Below are 23051 nucleotides of genomic sequence, written 5' to 3'. Positions count from 1 at the left end.
CGTGCATGCTGAGTGAAATGCTCAACTTTGGATATGTGCACAAGAAGAAATGAGCAATGTAAACTCAGCAGACAGATACATGGGAAGATACAGTTGGCACAAGGTCTAATACAGAAGGGAGTAAGAACAGTTCCGTGTTTAGGGTCTAATACAGAAGGGAGTCAGAACAGCTCCGTGTTTGTGGAGGCTCAGGGAAGCTACAGGAAACCAAAAGAAATAAATGCAGGTGCCATGTTCATGTAAGGATTCTGAATTAGAGCCACCCAGAAGCTCTAAAGGAGGAATGAGCTATTCAAACATGTGATCAGAAGTATCTGTGAACAATGTGATACAGGGGGTGAAACGGCGAGCGGGGAGGCAAACAAGACAACTAATGCAGAAGAAGCAGGCAACCTTTTACTTTTAGCAGACACAAAGGTACAGAGGAAAGGCTTCAAATATCCAAGAGAGCCACGTACACAAAGAAAAGATAAAAATGAGAAACTGACACTTCTCAGAAAAAAATAAAAATGTCTCAAGCACAAAAAACACTATTCATGTTCGCACCAGAAAAATGTAAATTAAAATAGAGATACTGGTCAGGTGGAGGTGGCACACGCCTTTGGTGTGGGAGGTCCTTCTGTATTTGTGTTGCTCTCATTGGTTAATAAAGAAACTGCTTTGGGCCTGATGATAGGGCAGAACTTAGGTAGGCGGGGAGACAGAACTGAATTCTGGGAGGAAGAAAGCAGATTCAGAGAGTCACCATGGAGACGCCAGGTCAGACATGCTAAATCTTTCCTGGTAAGCCACGACCTCATGGTGAACACAAATTAATAGAAATGGGTTAAATAAAGATGTGAGAGTTAGCCAATAGGAAGCTAGAGCTAATGGCCAAGCAGTGTTTTAATTAATACAGTTTCTATGTGATAATTTTGGGTGTAAGCTAGCCAGGTGGCCAGAACAAGGGCCCTGCTACCTATAACACCCCTTTAATCCCAGACTCAGGAGACAGAAGCAGGTGGATCTGTGAGTTCGAGACCAGCCTGGTCTACAAGAGCTAGTTCCAGGACAGGCTCTAAAGTTACAGAGAAACCCTGTCTCCAAAAATTAAAAATAAAAATAAAATAGAGATACTGTTTTTCACCTGTCAGACTGACAAAGATCCTAAAAGGTTGGTTATATACTGTTAGCAACACTACAGAGACACAAGTATTTTCACATATTAGCGTGCTGCAAAGTCCATGAAGTACAACACAACACTATGGAAATTCTATCTGCTGCATTCTGGCTCACAATTTCATGGCTAGGAATCTACACCACAAACAAACATGCATCATATGTACAAATAATAGCAATTTTATGACAGTAAAAACTGGAAACAATCAATAAGCTAGTAGAAACATGGCATAAAAATGAACACTGCAGTTGTCCAGAGAGAGAAAGTACTTTATATACAAATAAGGGAAGATCTTCAGGGTGTATTTTTCAATGTGAAAAATAAAAGACAGAGAAGTTAATGGTTCCCACTATTAGTGTAAAATATGAGAGAAGACTGAGGTGGTCTATATCTGTATTATATTATTAAAAGAGGGCTAGAGAGATGGCCCAGTGGTTAAAAACACTTGTTGCTCTTCCATAAGTCTTGAATTTGGCTTCAGGAACCCATGTTAGGTGGTTTACAACCCACTGGATCTAAGACCTCTGGCCTCCACAGGTACCTGCTCTCTTGTACACATCCTATATACAGACACACACACAACTACATGTAGTTAAAAATAACAATTCTTTTTAAAAAATCATTAACATCAACAAATTATATAGGCATCTGGAAATGAGACAGATGGAAAGTATAGGCTGCTGTTTACATATGGGTATGGTTTCCTAAAACCCTAACAAAGTTTGATAATTACCTGATGGAAAAGAGGAAAAAATGGAGAGATCAGGATGCCACTCCAGTTTCTGGCATGAGTGTAAAAGCAGTCACCCCATACAACAGATGTTGGGGGAGTCTGCTACTAACTTGAAGTGAACACTGGGAAAGTGTTAAAGGCAAGGAAGGAAACTGAGTTTGAAAATGTTACACTAAGACAGCACACCTACGAGTACACGAGAAAAAGGAAATTTGGAAGAAGCCACAGGATGCAATTAATGAAGGAGACAAAGGAAACTATGTATAAGAACCTAATTTATTTAGGAATTATTTATTCTATAAAGTCAATTAACCTGAGGTGAAACTAAACCTCAAGAGCACAAACTAAAAAGGCAAGTTTCTCAGTCCCAAGACTACAGATTGATATTCTCTTTTTAAAGACATCAACCACTCACTAAAAATTTAGCTAAAACACTTACTTCCCCAAGATCACAGTAGATTAGAAACATCTACCTATGGGTGAAGCTACCAGGGCAGTCTTTTAAAAACAATAAGGAGAAATGAAGACCCAGTTTCAAGTGGCCATCACCTGGACCAAAAGGCCCAGCTCTGTAACACCTGACTGCACCTAAGCAAACGTCCTCTTTGACAAGAGTCTTTCATGATTCCTACATAGAATAACATGTTCATCTTTGGGCAGAGTCCTTCTTGGAGTTGAATATGCCTGCCATATTCTACCTTGTTTTATGATTTTCTTAACATCCCCTTTTGGAATGAATATATGTGGGGGGTGCATATATAATTTTATTACAAGAGTATTTTCCATCTTTCTATCTCTAGCCATAACTGCGAGCAATTTTCTCAAACAATAAAACATGCGAATATCCTTAGCTGGGTGGTGGTAGCGCATGTCTTTAAATCCAGCACTCAGGAGTCAGAGGCAGGGGGATCTCTCTGAGTTCAAGGACAGCCTGGTCTACTGAAGCTAGTTCCAGGGCAGACTCCAAAGCTACAGAGAAACCCTGCCTCAAAAAACAAAAATAAAGAAACAAACAAACAAAACATGCAAACATCCATTCAACTATTACCCCACTTTGTCTTCTCTAAAGCGATGTAATTAGACATTTTATCACCAATAATCTCCCTTCAAACAAGTTTGGTTGTCTGTGTTTGATTGAAACAGCGTATCATATGTAGCTCATAGTGGATTCAAACTCCCAATTTTCTTGCCTCAGCACACCACACTGCCAGATGCTGGGATTTACAGACATGCAGCACCATGTCTGTCACACCATAAAAAGTTACAAGCATGTTTTACTTTTTCCTTACATATTTGTCTCCAATCTAACACTGTCTTAGCTTATCCTAAAAACTAACGACATAAGGAGTGATGGAAAGTAATGCCTCATGCTGGAGAGATGGTTCAGAGGTTAAGAGCAGCACAGGCTGCTACCCAGAGGTCCTGAGTTCAATTCCCAGCAACCACATGATGGCTCACAACCATCTGTAATGAGATCTGGTGCCCTCCATGCCAGAACACTGTATACATAATAAATAAATCTTTAGAAGAAAAAGGAGGAGAAGGAGAAGGAGAAGGAGGAGGAGGAGGAGGAGGAGGAGAAGGAGGAGAAGGAGAAGGAGGAGAAGGAGAAGGAGAAGGAGGAGAAGGAGAAGGAGAAGGAGAAGGAGAAGGAGAAGAAGAAGAAGAAGAAGAAGAAGAAGAAGAAGAAGAAGAAGAAGGGGGAGGAGGAAGAGGAGGAGGAGAAAAAAGAAAGGATATGTGAATTATACCTCAGTAAAGCTGTTTTTAAAAATGAGTTATGTTAGTATTCTTAGTTACAGATTTTAAAAATTGAGATTTTTCAAAACTAGATGATTTAAATGTGGCTATATGACAGAAACTCTAGCAGTTCTGCTAAGATAAATGAGTAACAGTCAAGTCTTGATGCTGTCCTTAGACTGGACTCCAATCATTAAGCAACTTAACAAATGCTTAAATATGCTATAAATATCCAGTCTTTCCGTTTGTTTGGTTTTGGGGTTTTTGTTTTCTTTTGTAGACAATGTTCCCTATATAGCCCTGGCTGTCCTTAAACTCACTCTGGAGACCAAGTTGGTCTTGAACTAAGAGACTTGCCTGCCTCTGCTTCCCCCGAGTGCTGGAAATAAAGGCGTGTGCCACACCAGACTAGGTGTTCAGTCTTAAATGCTAGAACTTTGAAAGACTATAAAGACCTGATCTAACTATGAAACATCATTAAGCTGGGGAAGAAAAGTCTAAATAAATGTGCTGAAAATAAAGAGGGAGAAAGTACCCAGAGATACAGTGTAGGATTATGAAGCACTGCTACTGCTTGGTTACTTATGATCTAAATTGTGGGGCATGCCTAATTCAGCTAAACCAAGAGTGAATACAAGCCTACTAGGTCAATTCTTCACAGACAGGAGTGTGTCAATCTTGGCACAATTGACATTTTTAGGCTAGGTAACTTTTTGTGGTAGAAAGATGATCTATATAAGTAAGGAATGTTTTAGCAGAACCCATGTCTGGCCTCTACCCACTAGTGGCAAACCTATCCTGTATCCTATTTGTAGTAACTAAATTCAGACACTGTAAAATGTCTTCAGGGTAGGAAGACCTGGAGGTCCAAAATCACCCCTTTGAAAACCAATAGCCTAGACTAGATGTAAACATGACAAAGGGGCCAGGTACAGTGCAGCAGCAGAAACACAGAAAGATCTTGCCTTAGCTTGATGGTGGTGGTGCATGCCTTTAGTGCCAACACTCAGGAGGCAGAGGAAAGCAGATCTCTATGAGTTTGAGGCCAGCCTGGTCTACAGAGCTAGTGCCAGGACAGCCAGGGCTGTAACATAGAGAAACCCCATCTCAAAAAAACAAAAAGAAAAAAAAAGAAAAAGAAAAAAAGATTCTGTCTTAAACACAAGGTGTAAAGTGAAAACCCACTCCTGAAAACTTGTGTGTCTTCTGACCTATACCACACACACTGTGGCACACATGCACCTACAGACATCTGCACCCACAGGGAAGGGAGGGAGAATGGGAGTACATTATATAGGAATTGTCGGAAGCCAAAGTTTTACAGACATACCAACATCCCAAGTTTTCTATGCACTTCAGCATAAGAAGTCACTGGCAGACTATTTACAGTGATATCGTAGTAAGGAATAGGAAGTAGAACTAAAGGATGCTAAGAAAACAATAGCTACCAGTCAGGCGGTGGTGGAACACGCCTCTAACCCCAGCATTCAGGAGGCAGAGGCAGGTGGATCTCTGCAAGTTCGAGGCCAGCCTGGTCTACAAGAGCAAGTGCCAGGATAGGCTCCAAAGCTACAAAAAAAAAACCAAAAACCTATCTCAAAAAAAGAAAAAAAGAAAAGAGAAAAGGAAAGAACAACTACTACCATTACTGCTTTGAAGGAAACTCAGTTTCTCTTTTTAAAAAGCTAAGCCCTCTCAAATCTGGAAAAGCGAGGTCCAGTTTGTCATCCATGCCAGAGCAGAGTAGTGAATCAAATGACAATATGAGTAAAAATGGGAATGAGTGATGGGATAGTACAAAGCGGCATTGACTTTACACAAAATCCATCTATTCTGGTCCCAGATTTCTCACCCTTCCTACTGGTTCTGCCTCTCCTCTGGGCTTACAACACCCTCACCTTGACTCTTGGTTGTTCAAAGCCTAGCACAGTGGCATTTCCCTTCAGAGCAGCAATCCCCCCTCAAGGTGCCACTATCTCCAAATCTTATTCCTCTTCAAAAGTCCAAAAGTCTCACCTTTCTTTCTCTGATACCTTAGCTCCCAGGTAAGCAGGATGGCTCAGCAGATAATTTAAACTACTGCAACTGAACTGCAGAGACGTCCCCCCCTACACCAATAATGAGCATAGAGGCAAATGTGTATGCACTCTTAAAAATGCAAACCCAGCCAGGCAGTGGTGGCACATGCCTTTAATCCCAGCACTCCGAAGGCAAAGACAGGCAAGTTTGAGGCCAGCTTGGTCTACAAGAGCTAGTTCCAGAACAGTCAGGAGTCAGGGCTGTTGCACAGAGAAATCCTGTCTCAAAAAGCCAAAAAATTAATTAATTAATTAATTAATTTAAAAAAAAAACAAACCTAAAATAAGTTGCAGTGCCTTAGTTAGGGTTTTTATTGCTGCAACAAAATGCCATGACCAAAAAGCAAGTTGGGTTTATTCAGCTAACACTTCCACATTGCTGTTCATCACCAAAGGACCTCAATGAGGGTTGTAACCTGAAGGCAAGAGCTGATGCAGAGACCATGGAGGATGCTGCTTATGGGCTTGCTCCCCACAGTTTGCTCAGCCTGCTTTCTTATAGAACCCAAGACTACTAATCCAGGGATGGAACCACCCATAATGGGCTGGGCCCTCCCCCCATCAGCCACTAATTACAAAAACGCCTTACAGAGGATCTTATGGAGGCATTTTCACAATTAAGGTTCCCTCCTTTCAGATACTTCTAGTTTGTATGTCAAGTTAATGTAAGACTAGCCACACATATGGCACATCAAACTGGCAACAACAAAAAAAGTTTAATAAACTCCAATGATGTCTAGTCCCTTGCTGACTAGTATTTCTCAACTATGGTATGCATGTCAATGAAATACTCTATTTTAATTCTGGTGATATCTATATGGCAGCATCAAAAGAACTCTTTAACACGAAGGGGAAAGTTCTTTCTTTTTGGTTTTTCAAGACAGGATTTGTCTATGTAGCCCTGGCTGTCCTGGAATTTGCTCTGTAGACCTGGCTGGCTTTGAACTCAAGAGATCTTCCTGCCTCTGCCTCCTGAGTACAAGGATTAAAGCCATGTGCCACTACCACCCGTCAAGAGTTGTTTCTCTTGAAATACTTTAAATATTCTGGCACTTGCTAGCAGTGGGTTACTTTCCCAAAAGAACTATGATTTTTAGTTTCAGTTTTCTTATCACTAGAAGGATTTGGTTTTTCTTTATATGTACAACTTTTTAGCTTAAAATATACAATTTTTATTGCATTTCCTTTATTGTGTGTACACACATTTACACGTGGCGATCAGAGGACAATTTGCCAGAGTCGGTTCTTCCTACATGTGTCCCAGAGGTGTATCTCAGGTTGTCAAGCCTGGTTACCAGCCTTTACCTACTGAGCCACACACCAGCACCAACCTCCACTCCCAACCAGTCTCAAGTCTGAAGGCTAACTAAAACTGCCTGAATCTCAGGAAGAGGCATACTTTGGAATATAGACTTTTCCTTTAAAATCCCTTTACAATTCCTAAAATCACCTTTGCAACAGAATAAGAGGGGACGAAAAACAAACATTTCATACTACTGCCTCCAACTCTCCTTTCCTTTCAGGGCCCTAACCTAACAAGACAGCTGTTGGAACTCTAACATCTCATGATAGTTACGTTACAGTACCTAGCCTTGGCCTATTTCACTCTTCTGCAGGAACAGCAACCTCATCTCATCAATGGGAGAAAGAAGGTCTCTCCCCATCAGCAGCAGGGTAAGGGTAGAGGTCCCCAACCATTACTCCCTACTGCTACAGGTCAGTCTCCTTCTGTTTGCTTTACCACTCCTAGAATGGAGTGGACACCAAGATGGTATTGATACATTTTCAATCAGTTCACAGCACTCTCTTCAAAAAGAGGTGCAGGAGAGCAGAGGAGTACTTTCAGATTATAAAGATGTCACAAAATATCTTCTTACTTTGCTCAGTTTGTCCTCCATAACTTTTTCAGTTTCATGAAACTCAACCAAGTCAGTTGCTTACTATTCATGTGTAATCATAAAAGTGCAATAACTATTACAGATATTTTTAAATATCTCAGATTGATGGCATTAAAGCATTAACTTCTTATGCACTGAGCTTTATTATCTTAATTTTTTCATGGCACATAACAATCTGTGCCAGGAAAAACAGTGACTCTCAATGCTGCAAGCTTATTAATTTTGAACTAATTAGTGAGAAAGAATTATAAAGTATTTGTCAAGTACTGAGGGAAGTGGTGAAAATCAGGGGGTTCATGAAAGAGTAATGAGGAAAGGGCTCATTCTCCGAAGCGTCAGAACCGCAAAGTACTTGGCAGCTTTTAAGTAAACTTAGAAAACAGCAAGCACGCTGGCTCCCACCTGTAATCCTAGCACTGAGGAGGCTGAGGTGGGAGGGTTGACTGCTGAATTTGAGGACAGGGCTGGGTTACAGAGTGAGATAGTGTCTCACAAATCCAAAAGTTAACATTCTTGGGGAAATTACTTGTTTTATTTTTACAATAAATTATTTCTGGACTCTGCCAAGCAGGAATACACAAAGCAAATAAAATGTGTGTTGTAAATGACAGTGACAAATGACTTGTGTGGCAAACTGTCTGTTACACAACACGTGCGCGCATGTGTATAAAGTCACAAAACAAGCTCAATATGAACTTTTCCAAACCACTTTAGCTTATAAGTTTAAAAGCTATTATTATTCATATAAATAGACAGACAGACAAACTTTAACTGGTAAATAAATGTCACATAGTGTCAAACAATGAAAGAGCAAGCAGTTCCAGGACACAGAGGCTGCAGGAGAGCTATCTTCTGAGAGCAGCTAGGTGGACTGAACCCTGGACAGCAGTTGTTAAAGTCAGAGTCCCAAACATACAGTTGACTTTGGAGCTTTACTCTCACTGCTGAATGGCTGACTGGAAAGCGAGAGCAGGACGGAGACAAGTGTGTTGTATCCCAATGATGTCAGTTCCAGGTGAGACCTAAACAAAGCAACACAGACCAACTACCAAAGCTCTAAGACTGCTCACGCCCCCACTTGGTATGACTGTGACCCTACTAATTTCAGGTACATTATACTCTGAATCTAACTTCTCATGCATAAAAAGGTTAGCAACCACCCTCAGGTTTCTCTGTAATTTTCTAATGCCTACAAAAGATACATAAATTTCCGCTTTTATAGTGTTGTATACAGTATATGTCACCCAAGAATCTGTAAACCAGAGAGAATTCTCTTAATGCTAAGCAAATGTGACCCAAGAAGTAGCACGCTGGGAGCCAACGGACAATCTTAAAATGTGCCAAGAGGAAGAAGAAAACACACGGCTCTCAAATTACTCCCTTCCTCCCCAAAGTTTAGGTACCCCAGCCCTTCTCCATTCACTTGGGCAAGAGGTGTCTAAAACAAGGTGTCATTTTCTTAGACTGAGCAATTGACTGACAAAGCCTAGCACTCAGAACACTGTTCTGTTAAACAAAGCTACAGAACTGCAGGATAAACTTGAGTACTAAAACAGTGATCATCAACAGCTCTTAGAACCCTGGTACAGACAGCCTGAGTACACACCATCTTATGACCAGAATCACCATGGTCACATACTCTCCTCTAGCTGAGAAGAAAGGGAGAGGGAACCAAAGCAGGCGGTTAAAGGCGATGGGAAGCATTAACAAAGCTGCAGAAAAAGCAAGTTAATGATGAACCCTCATGAAAACTACAACCAAAAAGACAACAGTTCTTTTAAAAAGAAATCAAGCAAAAAGACTAGCATTACCTTCTTATCAGGGACACTTCAAACAGTTCAGCTAAGAGGAAAACATGTGCCCCACAAGGGAAAAAAGTTACTACTTAGCAGCAAACTTCAACACATCATATATATACACTTACATCATATGCAAATATGAGTTCAAAGAAATAACGTTTTGATTCAAGATGTCTTTTATGAGCTGGGTGGGGCGGTGCAATCCCAGCACATCAGGTCAGGAGGATTGTCAGCTCCAGGATAGTCTGGGCTACCATAGGGAGATACTACCCCACCCCCGTACCATAAAGAATATTGTATATTTAAGTTTTGAGAATAAATTTATCTTATTAATCTTATCATGTAACTTTTACCTCCAAATTCACCGCTAGAAATCCAGTTCTGTTTTATGCTGTCACCATGAGATGGAAGATTAAGTGTTCCACAGCGACCTGCCATACCCCACACGTATGCATTTTACTGTCCCCCAAACACATCTGTCATGACTACCGCACGGTTAAGAGACGAAACCCGAGTCTGTGCTATTTTACTTGACTTCTGCAAGAGTTAACACAGAAAATATCCTCTCCTGAAACTCTTATCTGCACGCGTTGTGAACAATGCTTATCCTGCCATTCAAGATTTCAGTCATCATGATTTAGCTACAGCTCACCTCCTACATCTAAATACACATGACTTTTTAAAGACTAACGCTCTCAGGGCCCTAGACCAGCCTTCAAAATGAACCGCTACATTCAAAGCTTCCACAAGTATCCAACAGAGAGACCGCTCCTGGGAGCCGTCAGTTTCTAACACAAGTATCAGAGGCGCGTTCTTGGAGATCAAAAAGGGGGTTGGGGAGGTTGTTAACTCTTGGTCGGGTTCCTGAGGATGGACTGCGAGGAACATTCCTCTTTCAAACCCCTCCGGAGCTCACACCGGAATAGCACGCAGCTCTGAAAAGCAGGTGCTCAATTTCGGGGTTCAGAGTCAGTCCTGCAAACACCTGTCGGCTGCACGGTGCATGCCTGCTACTACGTGCTAACAGCAGTCTTTAACGTGCAAGAGCAAAAACCGAAACAAAACAAAAAGGAGACCCACAGCCGCCGCCGCCGCCGCCGCCGCCGCCAGGGATTCTCCCGGACCGCAAACTTTTCAAGTGTCAGTGGAATAACGGTGCAGAGGCGGACGAGCCCGCACCGCTCGCCCTCCACGCCGCCGTGGGGCTGCACCCTCGCTCGCCCGACGAGTCGCTCGGCCGGCTCGCTGCTCTCCCCCGACTCCCGAGCAGCGCGGTGAGCGCGCCACCCCTCGCGCCCGGCCCCCGAGCAGCCGGAAGGGAGAAGCGGCGCGGGGGGCTTCTCTAGAGGAGGCGGGGAGGGGGAGGGGAGGGGTACGGCGGCGGCCCCCGCAAAGGTCACTCCCGGCCGGCTCGAGCAGCGGCCCGAGGCCTCCCCGCCCCCGGCCCCAGCCCTGGCCCCCACCGCGGCCCCGCGAGGACACCGGGACACGCGAGGCTCGGCGGGCGGCGGCTCCACGCGCGCACGCCCCGCTGGAAAATGGAGCGTGGAGCGCCGAGGCGAGGAAGAGGCGCTCCCTTTCCGTTACCCAAGTCGCTCCTACCTCCGGCTGCCCGGCTCCTACACTCCTCGCGCTCCGCCGCTCTCCGGGATCCGCCGCCCTCGCCGCCGCCGCCGCCACCGCCGCCGCCGCCGCCGCATCCAATCGCCTCCTCCCCCCCCCTCCCCTTCCGCAGCCAGTCCAGGCCGTTCCTCCTCCTCTCCGCTTCAAAATGGCGCCAAGAGCTGCTCCGCGGCTGCTCCAATCGAACCGCGGCGGACGGCGCCCGGGGGGCAGGCAGAGCGGCGCATGTGTCCTCAGCGCCGCCTGCCGGTCGAACAGCCGCTCGCACCGGGCGCGCGCGCATGCGCTCCTTAGCCCGCGCTCCGGGCTCCGCCCCCCCGCCAGGCGGCGCGCACGCGCAGGCTCCGCCCTGCCCGCGCGGCCGCAGCCGTCTCCCTGGCAGCAGAGAGACAGGCAGCTGTCAGTGCGTTCTCAGCGCTTGCACTGCCGCTAAGGCTTTGGCGGGAAATCTATAGATCGCTGTAGGCCGCTGGCTTTCGGTTTTTTTTCTCCTTCCCCCCTTTTTTTTGAGACAAGATTTTTCGGTGTAGCCCTGGCTGTCCTGAAACTCACTCTGTAGACCAGGCTGACCCTCCTGCTTCTGCCTCCCTAGTCCTGGGATTAAAGGCCTGCGCCACCACCGCCCAATTTTTCTTTTTAGACAGGTTCTCACAACGCAGTCACGTGTTCACCGGGCTGACCTTGAACTCACTAAGTAGACTAGGCTGGCCTCGAGTTAGAGATTTGCCTGCCTCTGCCTCCCTGGTATTGGCACATTCCCTGCGCCGGGCTTTCCTCCACCGCCACCACCACCACCACCACCACCACCCACCTCCCAGGGGACAAAAAGTACGCATATTATTTTATTTGAGAACAGGGTCTCACTATGAAGTCCTGACTGGATTGAAAATCACTGTGTAACCCAGGCTGGGTTCAAACCTCCTGCCCCTACCACCCAAACGCTGGAATTAAAGATGTGCGACACCTTGTGCAAAGTCTTTAGTCCTGGGATGCAGCACGGATCTTGGGTATATGAAATGAGCATGAATGTCGACTTGGCTCCTGGTTAGGTGACTGACCTAGGGATCCAGTGTTCAACATGTAACAAAGCATCTTGTGGCTTACAAAACTCCCCTTATGGAGCGGGGGAGGGGGGGTTTAAAGGCCACAAAGACACCGTTCAGAAAATGAGTTTTGTCCACCCACTCTTGCCGTTTCTGGTCTCCTTGTTGCAGCTGTGGCAGGGTGGGCTAGGATGGATGTTTCTTTACCCCCTGGGCCCTGCCAAGGCTGACCAGCTGCTCTCCTCTTGTCCTGCTGCCAAGTGGAGGGTCCTAGGACAATTTCACAGGGTTTGTTTCCACAGTGAAAAAACAAAAGGTGAATCAGGAGCTTATGCTAGGATATTGAGCATTCCAAACAAAAGATAGGCAATGCAGGGCTATAAGCCAAGGTTATTTGCTAGGAAGGAAGAGCCATAAAGACCAAGAGCCTTCAGATATTCACACCTCATTTCCTCCCTCAGCGGGCTCCAGGGCCACCTCTGCTTGTCCTCACCATCCACTGTTTTGATAGCCACAACTACAGGTTTCTACCCATTTTACGCATCCACTAAGACTTGGAATGTTTCCTGTACAACTTCAAAGTTTCCCGCAAGGACAGAATAGGAGATCTACGTAAATATTAAAAAAAAAAATCTCTGGCTCTTTGAAAGAGTTGGGTGGGCGTGGTGCCACACATTTAATCCCAACACTTGAGAGGCAGAGGCGGATGGATCTCTGTGAGTTCAAGGCCAGCCTGGTCTACCAGCGTGAGTTCCAGGACTTCCAGAACAGGCTCCAAAGCTACAGAGAAACCCTGTCTTGAAAAACAAACAAACAAAAAGAAAAACAACAACAACAACAAAGAATACAGTATGTGCTAAAGGGAAACAAAAGCCAGGGCTAATAGCTCGGTGGATAATAGCACTTGCTGCTCTTGCTGGGTTGCATTCCCTGCACCACGTGGTGGTTCACAACCATCAGTAACTTCAGTTCCAGGGGACCCTACACCCTCTTCTAGCCGTCTTGAGTACCGCTTGCAAACTTACATGCCAGCAAAACACAATATTTAAAATTGTACTGTAAAGATGACTCAGTGGTTAAGAGCACTGGCTGCTCTTGCAAAGGACCTGGGTTCAATTCCCAGCACCCACATAGTGCCTCACAGCTGCCTCTAACTCCAGTTTCAGAGAATCTGATGCCCTCTTTTGGCCACTGCAAATACATAAAATAAAATTTTAAAAAATTGAACTTTAAAGAAAAACAAAAAGTAGGTTTTTTCCTGTCTCTGCAGCCATTTGTACTTTATAGATTTTCTTTAACGTTTAGAATATATCAAATAATTTTCTTATTTCAACACTTTTATTTTCTGGTTAGATTCTTTTTTAAAAAATATTTATTTATTATGTATACACTATTCTTTACGTGTGTATGTCTGCAGACCAGAAGAGGGTACCAGATGTCGTTACAGATGGTTGTGAGCCACCATGTGGTTGCTGGGAATTGAACTCAGGACCTTTGGAAGAGTAGGCAATGCTCTTAACCACTGAGCCATCTCTCCAGCCATGCTGGTTAGATTCTTAATCATAACCTTAGGTGGTTCCCCCTTTCACAGAACACACACACACACACACACACACGCACACGCGAGCACCCTAATGACAAGCAAGTGAGAGGTAGAAGTGTCTGGAGAGAGAAACTCAGTGGCAGGAAAGGGAAGAAAGAGGATAATGTGTGAAACTGTCAGATTTTATTTTTTTAAGGATGTATTTATTTTTACACATGGAAGAGCTCACCTGCATGTATGTTCAGGTACTGCATGCACACCTAGTGCCTGTGGAGGCCAGCAGGGAGCGCCAGACCCCCTGGAACTGGAGTTACAGACAGTTACTGTACCTCATGGCTCCTGGGAAACAATCCCAGGTTCGCTGCAAGAACTGCCAGTTCTCTGAAACTCTGAGCCATCGCTCCAGTCTCAAAATAAAAATGTAAAACCATTACCTTGCCTAAAAGAAATGATTGTTTATTCTAATCCAAACATGAGGGATCATGGCCCAGAATTGCCTCAATCAGGTTGCCTCAATAGCGCGTTTGAGTTCTTGGTTTTGTTTCTAGGTTTTGAGTTTTTTGTTAGTTTGGTTTGGTTTTTGTTTTGAAAGAGGGTCTCGCTATGTAGCCTTGGCTGGCTTGAAACACTATGTTGATCAGGCTGGGAACTCATAGAGATCTGCCTGCCTCTGCCTCTTGAATAATGGGACTAAGGGAGGGGTGTTACCGCACCCAGCCCCTTTTAGAACCTTTAAATGATAGCCATCATTTCTTTTTGTTTTTGTTTTTTCTTTTTTTTTTTCTGGGCACTTGAGTTCACAATGTAGATGTTGGGAAAGGCAGATGGGGCACATAAAACAAACTAGCCAACGAGGTGAGCACTACCTAAAGGAGATTGAATCAAATATAAAATACATTTAGAACAGTTTCTGGCATGATCTATAAAAATGCTCATCATTTATGAATATAGATTACAGCAACTGAAACTTCTGAAATATGCTGTAGTAGTTCTGAAAATATCAGTAATAGATTGTACAAAATGACATCAGACTGCTATATATTGTGAATTGTAAGTTGCTGTGGGATAATGCTCTTGTACACTGTAAAGACTTGTCACTCGTATTGGTTTAATAAAATGCTGATCGACCAGTATCAAGGTAGGAAGTATAAGTGGGGAAACCAGACTAGGAGAACTCTGAGAAGAGGAAAGGCAGAGAGTTAGTCATCAGCCAGATGCAGAGGAAGCAAGATGAGAATGCCTTACAGAGGAAAGGTACCAAGCCAATTGGCTAAAGATAGACAAGAATTATGGGTGAATTTAAGTTGTAAGAGCTAGTTACTAATAAGCCTGAGCTAATAAGCCAAACAGCTTATAGTTAATAAAAAGGCTCTGTGTGTTTCTTTGGGACTGAACAACTGCAGGACCAGGTGGGACAGAAACTTCCATCTACAGTAAGTAATATGTTATATTCGGCAAGGTTCTCTAGCGTCACAGAACTTATAGAATGAATCTATGTATGTGTGAATATAAAGGGGGAATTGATTGGAATGATTTAAAGATTGCAATCAAGCTAATCCAACCATGGCTGGCTACAAATGGAGAGTCCAAGAATGTAGTAGTTGCTCAGTCCCACAAGACTGGCTATCTCAGCTGGTCTTCTGTAGATGCTGGAATCCCAAAGAAGTCGGCTCCAATGCAGGGAAGGAATGGAAGTGCTAGCAAGGACATGTGCTCAACCATGTTCATAGCAGCTTTGTTTGTCATAGCCAGAACCTGGAAACAACCTAAATGCCCCTTGACCGAAGAATGGATAAGAAAAATGTGGTACATTTACACAATGGAGTACTACACAGCAGAAAAAAATAACTACAGCTCGAATTTTAGAGGAAAATGGATGGAACAAGAAAACATAATTTTGAGTGAGGTAACCCAGACACAGAAAGACAATTATCACATGTACTCACTCATAGGTGGTTTTTAAACATAAAGAAAGCCAGCCTACCAACCACAGTCCCAGAGAACTTAGACAACAATGTGGACCCTAAGAGAGACTTACATAGATCTAATCTACATGGGATATAGAAAGTATAAAAAGACAAGATCTCCTGAGTAAATTGGGAGCATGGGGACTTTGGGGGGAAGATTGAAAGGAGGAGGAGAGAGACAGGGTGAGGAGCAGAGAAAAATGTAGAGCTCAATAAATATCAATAAAATAAAAAAAGACAAACCAAATAAGAGTGTTTATATTCAGAGGACGCTCTCAGCTTATGGTGCTCTATAATAAGCATAAACAGAATGGGGCAGCAATATCCTTTTATGAATACCAAACATGTGACAAGATGTCAGATGTCAGTCGGGGTGGAATATAAGGCTCATGGCAGACGGCTTGCCTGCCATGCTTGAGATTCCAGGTTCAATTCTTAGCTCTGCAGGGAAAAAAAGTCAGTGGGTATTAAAGGAGCATAAATAGCCTGGCATTGTTTCCAGCTGCCGTGGGATGATGGGGCATAAGGGGGCTCTAGGGGTGCAGAGGTATCGATGTGCCGAAGAGACAATAGTTACCTTCTAGAATACTCCACCAGATTCTTCAAAACTGAAGGGTAGAAATAGGGATTAGAGACAACCAGGGCAAAGACACTGGTCACAGCTTTTCTTTGCTTCATGAAGTGAATGGGTTTTCTCTCTTTCTAGGATGCTCTTAAGCGTGGCCTTTGTCACCCTCGCCTCCATACTCTGACCTTTCTAGCACTCATCACTCTCAACAACAGTGTCAACCATACTGCCCCGTCACTTGAGTACCCCTCCTGGGGTTCTTCATGACACTTGTCACTTGAGACCTCACTCTGCTTTGGTGGTTCATTGGATCCTTTCATCTCTGGGCAGAGATGTTATGGTCTAGATTCCCATTCATATTCAAAGCGTAATCACCAACTTATAGTATTAAAGGCAATAAATTTTATCGTAGAGTCCACATGGATGAGATTGAGCTCTGAAAAGAAGTGTGGGGTCGGTTGTGGTAGCGCACACAGATAGGATTTGCTGAAGGAAATGGACGCAGGAGTATCATGAGTTCAAGGCCAGCCTGGGCTACGCGTTGAGCTGCAGCGATGACTCAGCCGTGAAAAGCGCTGGCTGCTCTTCCTGAGGTCCTGAGTTCAATTTCCAGCAATCACATGGTGGCTCCCAACCATCTGCAATGAGATCTGGTGCCCTCTTATGGCCTGCAGGCATACATGCAGACAGAACACTGTATTCATAATAAATGAATGCATGAATGAATCTTTAAAAAAGAAAAGTGCGGGGCCTGATTGATGACCCGAGTTCCATCCCCAGAAGCCAGGATAGGAATCTGGACGAGCTGGCACACATATGTACTCCTGGCAGTTTGACAACGAGATGGGCCATGCACACAGGAGAATCAGTCAGCAGCTTACAGGCCGACTAGCTCGGAATACATAGGACAGCAGTGCAGCAAGAGACACCCTGCACCAAAGCAGGCTGGAAAAGGAACCACTCCTGACAAATGCCCTCTGACACAAGGGTCACGGAATGTGCTTACATACATGCACAGGTCTGCGTGTGTGTCGTCCCCCCCCCCCAAATTTAGACGAGGATGCCGTTTTTTCTGTCACATGAAGAGACACAGCTAGAATATGAAGTCTGTCTTCCAGAAGCGAGGTTCCCACTAAACAATAAATTCATTGACTGACCTTGAACTTTCTATTACACAGAATATTTTTAAATATTAGAAAAGGGTTTCTTTTTTTAAAAAATTATTTATTTTATGTGCATTTGTGTTTTGCCATGGGTATCAGGTACTCTGGAACTGAAATTATAGACAGTTGTGAGCTGCCACATGGGTGCTGGGAATTGAACCTGGGTCCTCTGGAAGAACAGTCAGTGCTCTTAACCACTGAGCCATTTCTCCAGCCCCAAGGGTTTCTAATGAAACCTTTTTCATTTAAAAATGAAAGATAGACAATCTAGATGGACTAACACAAGAAGTCCATGCAAGCTTCATCTTTGGAATTTTATTTGGCAAGACAAGATGGCTCAGTGAAACACACTTGCTGCTAAGCAGAGATAGCCTGAGTTCAATCCCCTGGACCCAAATATGTGACTGAATACTGGCCCAGAGATATGGTAGTAGAAAACTGCCAGCCCATCATGTAGAGGGTGCTGGGTTCAACCCCTAAAAGAGAGAAAAGTATTTCTGCTATTTAACCTTTCATTCCATCTCTAAATCCAAGCAATCAATATGCTGTCAAAATGTAAGATATTACAATGATATGATATCAACATGAATGTCAACAAACAAACAAACACACGTTTCTTAGGGCAGGCATGGTGATGTAGGCCCATAGTCCCAGCAGGAGAATCAGGAATTCCATCAGCCTCCTTGCTTACAGGGAATCTGAAGTTAGCTTGGGCTCTATGAGATCCTGCCTCTTCTTGCTTCCCTGGGCACTGAAGGCACACATCGTGCAGATATATCCATGCAGGTAAAACACTTAAACCTATGAAATAAAGTAAGTGCTTATTAAAGAAAAAAAAAGATGAATAACCTGAAGCTAAACATGAGGCAACAAAGGTGGCAGTGGAAATTGTGTTTCAGGAAGATTGTGAGCCCTCTGGGTCACAATGGTGTTAAGTATTCTGATGTAAATATCCTACCTTGTGCTTTTTAGCTATTATATCTATAAAACATTATTGTGTTGGAGTCAAGAATTATCCAAATATGAAGAAACAGCCAATTTCCTTGTGGAGACCCAAATGAAAAATTGGGGGGGGGGGGAGTGGGGCAGTTTAATAGTAGTGAAAAAGAGAAAAAAACAAGGCCCATAATTGAAGCTAGTCATTGGTTGGTTGGTAGGTATTTATTTTTAATTCAACACACATTTACATAACCGTTTTCTTACCTGCAAGTAAGATACTTTATAATTTTGCTCCAAGCGTCACCTCTTTGTTACAGGGTTATGAGGTACAGGCAGTCCTTTAACAGAAGTGCAGGAGCTTAAATATACTTGGTAGCGTTTCTTAGAAACCATTGTAATCCAACTCTGCAGTACAAAATGTTTTCTCCTTTGAAACGTAGGTTGATTCTTTTGTTTCCTGGGGGGAAAAAACAGAAAGCTATTATTATCCCTCTGCGAGGGGCTTGAGCATCCACCTGGGGGCGCCAAATACTATTGTTCTTTTTCCTTAGTGGAGAACGCCAGAGAGACGGTCCCTGATTTTTTTGGTCAAAGTTGGTGTTTCTTTAAATAACTTCCCCACTCCAGGGCGGGGAACAAGCCTGCGCCTACCTTTTGTTGCCAATTGAGCGCATACGTCACGCAATGGACTCTGGAAGACCGAGTCTTGGTGCCATGATGAAAACGAGCATCGCAGGAAACGCTGGACTTCAATTCCCACAATGCCTGGCGCGATCCCGCGGCTCTGCATGGGAAATACGAGTGGTGGCGGCCATCTTGCGTATGGAGCTGCTCCAGCACCGCATCTCTCAAGCTCGATTTTGTGGTTGCGTCTGAGACGGTCTTTCACTTTTTCGGAGGTTCGTATCTTTACGGAAGTTGTTTTGTTTTGTTTTGTTTTGCGGGACTGGGTGGAAGTACGTGCAGAACTGTGGTTTGAGGAGCAGACGCCCCAGTGTAGGTGAGGGAGGTGCTTCCGGTTTCGTCTGATGCGAACAACTCAAGTTTTCACCCTTGGCTTGACTCCTGCTTCTGACTGTGAGCGGGGAAGCCCGGAGAGAACTTCAGCGTTGGAGGCCGCCGCAGAGTCTAGACGGGGCCCTGTTTGTTGCCTTCCTTAGGGACGGAGAAGCCGGGGAGCCTCCGGCCAGGCCTAGCGCTCGGGAGGCCTTGAGGCCCAGGTCGGGTACTGGGTGTTCGCGTACCCCTTGCGCTTCCTCGGGTGTCTGTGACGTTTGAATGAGGAAACGGGAAGATGGGAGTGAGGCGAGGGCTGTTTCCGGGAGAATGGCATTCTCGATATGCGGTTGGAGCTTCCTTCGGCTCTCCTAATGGCCTGTCTGCTTACGGCTTTAGTTTGTGGGCTTTGGGTTTGGAGTCCAAGAGCGGGTGAATGAAGTACTGACCAAAACGAGAGTTTTGGCTTCTTAAGGGTTCAAGGAAATTACAAGAGAAGCCAAGTTGTGTTTTGTTTTGTAGACACAGTGTCACTCGGTAGGCCAGGATGCTTTGGAACCCAACTGTGTAGTCGGCCGGTCATGGCCTGAAGTCGCTTATTGGTAGATTACAGGTTTGAGACACTGCTTGTCAAGAGAAATTTAACTTTAATTAACTTATTGATGGGTCTCGTGTGGTGCAGACTGGCCTTGAACTTAACTGTGTAGCCTAGGCTACTCTACAAAGACTGCAATTTAGTTCGTCTAGTGTGAATGCCGAGGGGATGGAAGCTTGGAAGCTGAACCCACTACTCCAAAAGACAAAGAGATTTCCAAACAGCGAGGGATTCATGATGCAGTGGATCTTAGCCAGTTTGGAAACAAATGCCAGTTATGTATCTATCCACACGAGATAGGGACTCAGTTTCCAAACTCAGGTGCTTACACTCTGGAATGAACTGTTTAAAGATGGGACTGGCTGCACGGGCCTGTAATCTTAGCTACTCAGGACCATGGACAGTTAAGGCGTCCCTGAGCTCTTCGGAGAGATTTCAAAGCCACACTTGTCAGTTTAGTGAGACGCTGTCTCAGCATGAAAAGGGGGGTAGGATGTAGCTCTGCAGTAGAGTGTTCGTTTAGTATGCATGAGGTCACGAGCTCATCTTCTGGGCCTCCAAAAAAAAAAAAAATGAAGTGCACATGTATTTTTGAATGGTATTACAGTAAGACTCCTCCTGTAAATTATTGTTATGACTTAAAATAAGTGGTTATAAAATTGCAGTTTGACTGTAATTATTAAATGCTTATGTCACAAATTCTTTTTTCTAAAATTCCTTGTGAAAAAAAAATTGGTTTAAGTTTTTAAAAATATGATCTAATATTTGTGTGCTTTACTCTTCAGATGCCTTATAGTGAAATTGAAGCTAAGTTTTTGGGCCCTGGAAAAGATCTAACAAGGGAATCGTGCTGTAAGAAACTGAAGTCAGCTGCAGGTGATTGTGTTTTCTCCCGTCAAGGTGGTCCTGATCGTCACAAACCCCAAGAGAAAACCAGAAATAATAGGGTCCCAGTGGCCACCATTAACTTCAGAAGACGTCCTCCGGAAGACAAAGCCAGAACTCCAGATGCCTTGACGCCTAAGGAGCTGCCTGATAATAAACTAGGAAGTGTTGAATCCACTGAGTCACAAGCTTTGCAGGACGGAAAGCCCCCGTCACTCTCCAGGGACGATGGAATCTATAGCACAAGTAAAGCGTTCATAGGTCCAATTTACAAACCCCCCGAGAAAAAGAAGTGCCGGGAAAGGAAGAATGAGATGGACACTTTGAATAGAACAGATGACAAAAGAAGACGAGAAGAAAAACAGAAACTTAACTCCAAAAAATTGGAGATTGACACGGAACTATCCCAGTTTTACAAAGAAATTGAAGAGCTAGAAAATGAAAATGATACTTCACAAAGCAGTAGTGAGGTCCCAGAACCTTCCCAGGAAAAAATTATTCCTAAGGGCCAGGCCTGTGATACCTTAAACTCTGAGGAAGCAAAGAAGGATCTCAGTAATGCTCTCCAGTCACATTGCGATTACCAGTGGTACCTGGAGGATGAACCAGGCCAATATCCCTGTGACGAACAACTGATGCCTACTTTTTGTGAGACTTCATTCCCTTCCTTCAGGCCTGAATGGCAGGCAGTACATCCTTTCGTCATACCTCATGGTCCTCCTCTTCCCAGTTTTAATTACCATTTTAATATTCAACGATTCAATGCCCCACTAAATCCACCACCAAATATTTTCCATGGGCAAGAGGACTTTCAGGTGCCAAGTGGGTGTTACGTGGACAGTTGTCAGGGTAGCTGGAGCAGTTTGACTTTTGAACAGAACGATGAGTATACTAACTATGGTGTGACTAGCAGTAATGTTCATCCCTTTAGAGATGGCTACAGTGGACAAGATGAAAGTGTGAGTAACGGTTTCAGTGAAATGAGAGAGTGCTGGAGAGATCCTTCCATGGAAGAGCACACTGGAACAGACAGGTTTGTGAACCAGTGGTTTCCAGAAGAGAAGTTAAATAAATTGCAGAAATTACTTATTCTTTTGCGAGGCCTCCCTGGGTCTGGAAAAACAACGTTGTCTCGGTAAGTAAAGGATATTAAGTGAATACTTGATGATTTCATTACTTAAATGAGTTATTAGTGATAAACATTTGCATATTCCTAGTAGAAAATTTGTATGCTGTATTTGGGAGTTTTATCTGACTGGAAATACTTTGAAAGGGAGAACTGATGTATATATATTTAGCTTCTTTTAAGAGCTTTAAAAAACACTATAACTGAAACAGCAACAAGCAGTGCTACGTAAGAACTTGGCTAGGGACGGGCAGTGATGGCGCACGCCATTAACCCCAGCACTCGGGAGGCAGAAGCAGGAGGATCTCTGTGAGTTCAAGGCCAGCCTGGTCTACAGAACTAGTTCCAGGATAGCTAGGGTCTGTTACAGAGAAACTGTCTCCAAAAAAAAAAAACCCAACTTGGCTAGGCTGTGTAAGTCGGCTATTCAAGTAAAGCTAGACTAGGTACTAGAAGGTCTGGGCTTTGGTACTTTTTCATTATGTTGTTGGGCAAGTTTTGCTGCTCATTAATAGAATGGCGGATATTTATTTTCTTAGAATTTGAAAAACCAATTGGGGCTCTTGAATGTGTTAAGCACTATGCCATTTCAGTACCTTATTTAGGATAGCAATTTTTTTTTTTTTGAGACGGTTTCTCTGTAGCTTTGGAGCATGTCCTAGAATTAGCTCTTGTAGACCAGGCTAGCCTCGAACTCACAAAGATCCTCCTGCTTCTGCCTCCCAAGTGCTGGGATTAAAGGCTTGCACCACCACTGCCTGGCTGGAATAGCGATTTAAAAAAAATTAATTTTTTTGTGTATGGATGTTTTATTTACATGTGTATCTGTGCACCACTTCCCAGAGGCCAGAAAAGGTCTTCAGATCCCCTGGAACTTGACTGACAGATAATTGTGAGCCTCCGTGTGAGTGCTGGGAATTGAGCCTGGGTCTTAAGAAAGAGCAGTCAGTGCTCTTAGCCATTGAGCCGTCTCTCTTCAGCCACGTGGGACTGAATTGCTAGTTTTAAAATTTTTAATGTGTTGAATTGAACACCCTGAATGTGGTGTTAGAACTGTTGGTGTTTTTATTACAAAATATTTTTCTTGTAGTTTATATAGGAAAAGTAAAAAATAATATCTTTGGATGAAAGCTAGTATTTGAAGAACTTACAGATATTTAGATTTATATTTACTTGTAATATGGTCTAAATAAATA

At 43.9% G+C, this 23051-nt stretch overlaps 2 protein-coding genes and 1 long non-coding RNA gene across 13 annotated transcripts in view; 1 reads left to right on the top strand and 2 right to left on the bottom strand.

The window, feature by feature from the left end:
* Window positions 1–11112, bottom strand: part of Pds5b (PDS5 cohesin associated factor B) — a 151172-nt gene extending 140060 nt beyond the window's left edge. For all 5 annotated transcript variants that reach the window (XM_085685243.2, XM_085685244.2, XM_085685247.2 and 2 more), the window contains exon 1: window positions 11010–11112. The gene's annotated coding sequence lies outside the window, so the exon portion shown is untranslated. The remainder of the gene's footprint in view (window positions 1–11009) is intronic.
* Window positions 11113–17609: 6497 nt separating this feature from the next.
* LOC125390289 (uncharacterized) lies at window positions 17610–19040 on the bottom strand. Its single transcript, XR_007228693.3, has 3 exons — window positions 18905–19040; window positions 18518–18710; window positions 17610–18115 (listed from the first exon to the last, which is right to left on the bottom strand). It is a non-coding gene; the product is annotated as an uncharacterized LOC125390289 (long non-coding RNA).
* Window positions 19000–23051, top strand: part of LOC125390276 (NEDD4-binding protein 2-like 2) — a 91683-nt gene continuing 87631 nt past the window's right edge. For 4 of the 7 annotated variants that reach the window (XR_015000513.1, XM_085685237.2, XM_048419213.3 and 1 more), the window contains exons 1-2: window positions 19000–19152; window positions 20630–21864. Coding sequence is in view for 5 of the 7 variants with exons in the window: in XM_085685237.2 (XP_085541363.2) it covers window positions 19015–19152; window positions 20630–21864 (1373 nt within the window). In the remaining 2 variants the exon portion in view is untranslated. Of the gene's footprint in view, window positions 19153–19335; window positions 19474–19574; window positions 20166–20629; window positions 21865–23051 lie in introns of those variants that run through there. The other 3 variants (XM_085685238.2, XM_085685239.2, XM_085685240.2) reach the window with 3 other exon arrangements.

Source organism: Myodes glareolus, chromosome 2 (genome assembly GCF_982192425.1).
Source record: "Myodes glareolus chromosome 2, mMyoGla1.1, whole genome shotgun sequence".
Classification (NCBI taxonomy): Eukaryota; Metazoa; Chordata; class Mammalia; order Rodentia; family Cricetidae; genus Myodes; species Myodes glareolus.
This window is presented reverse-complemented; position numbering and strand designations above follow the sequence as displayed.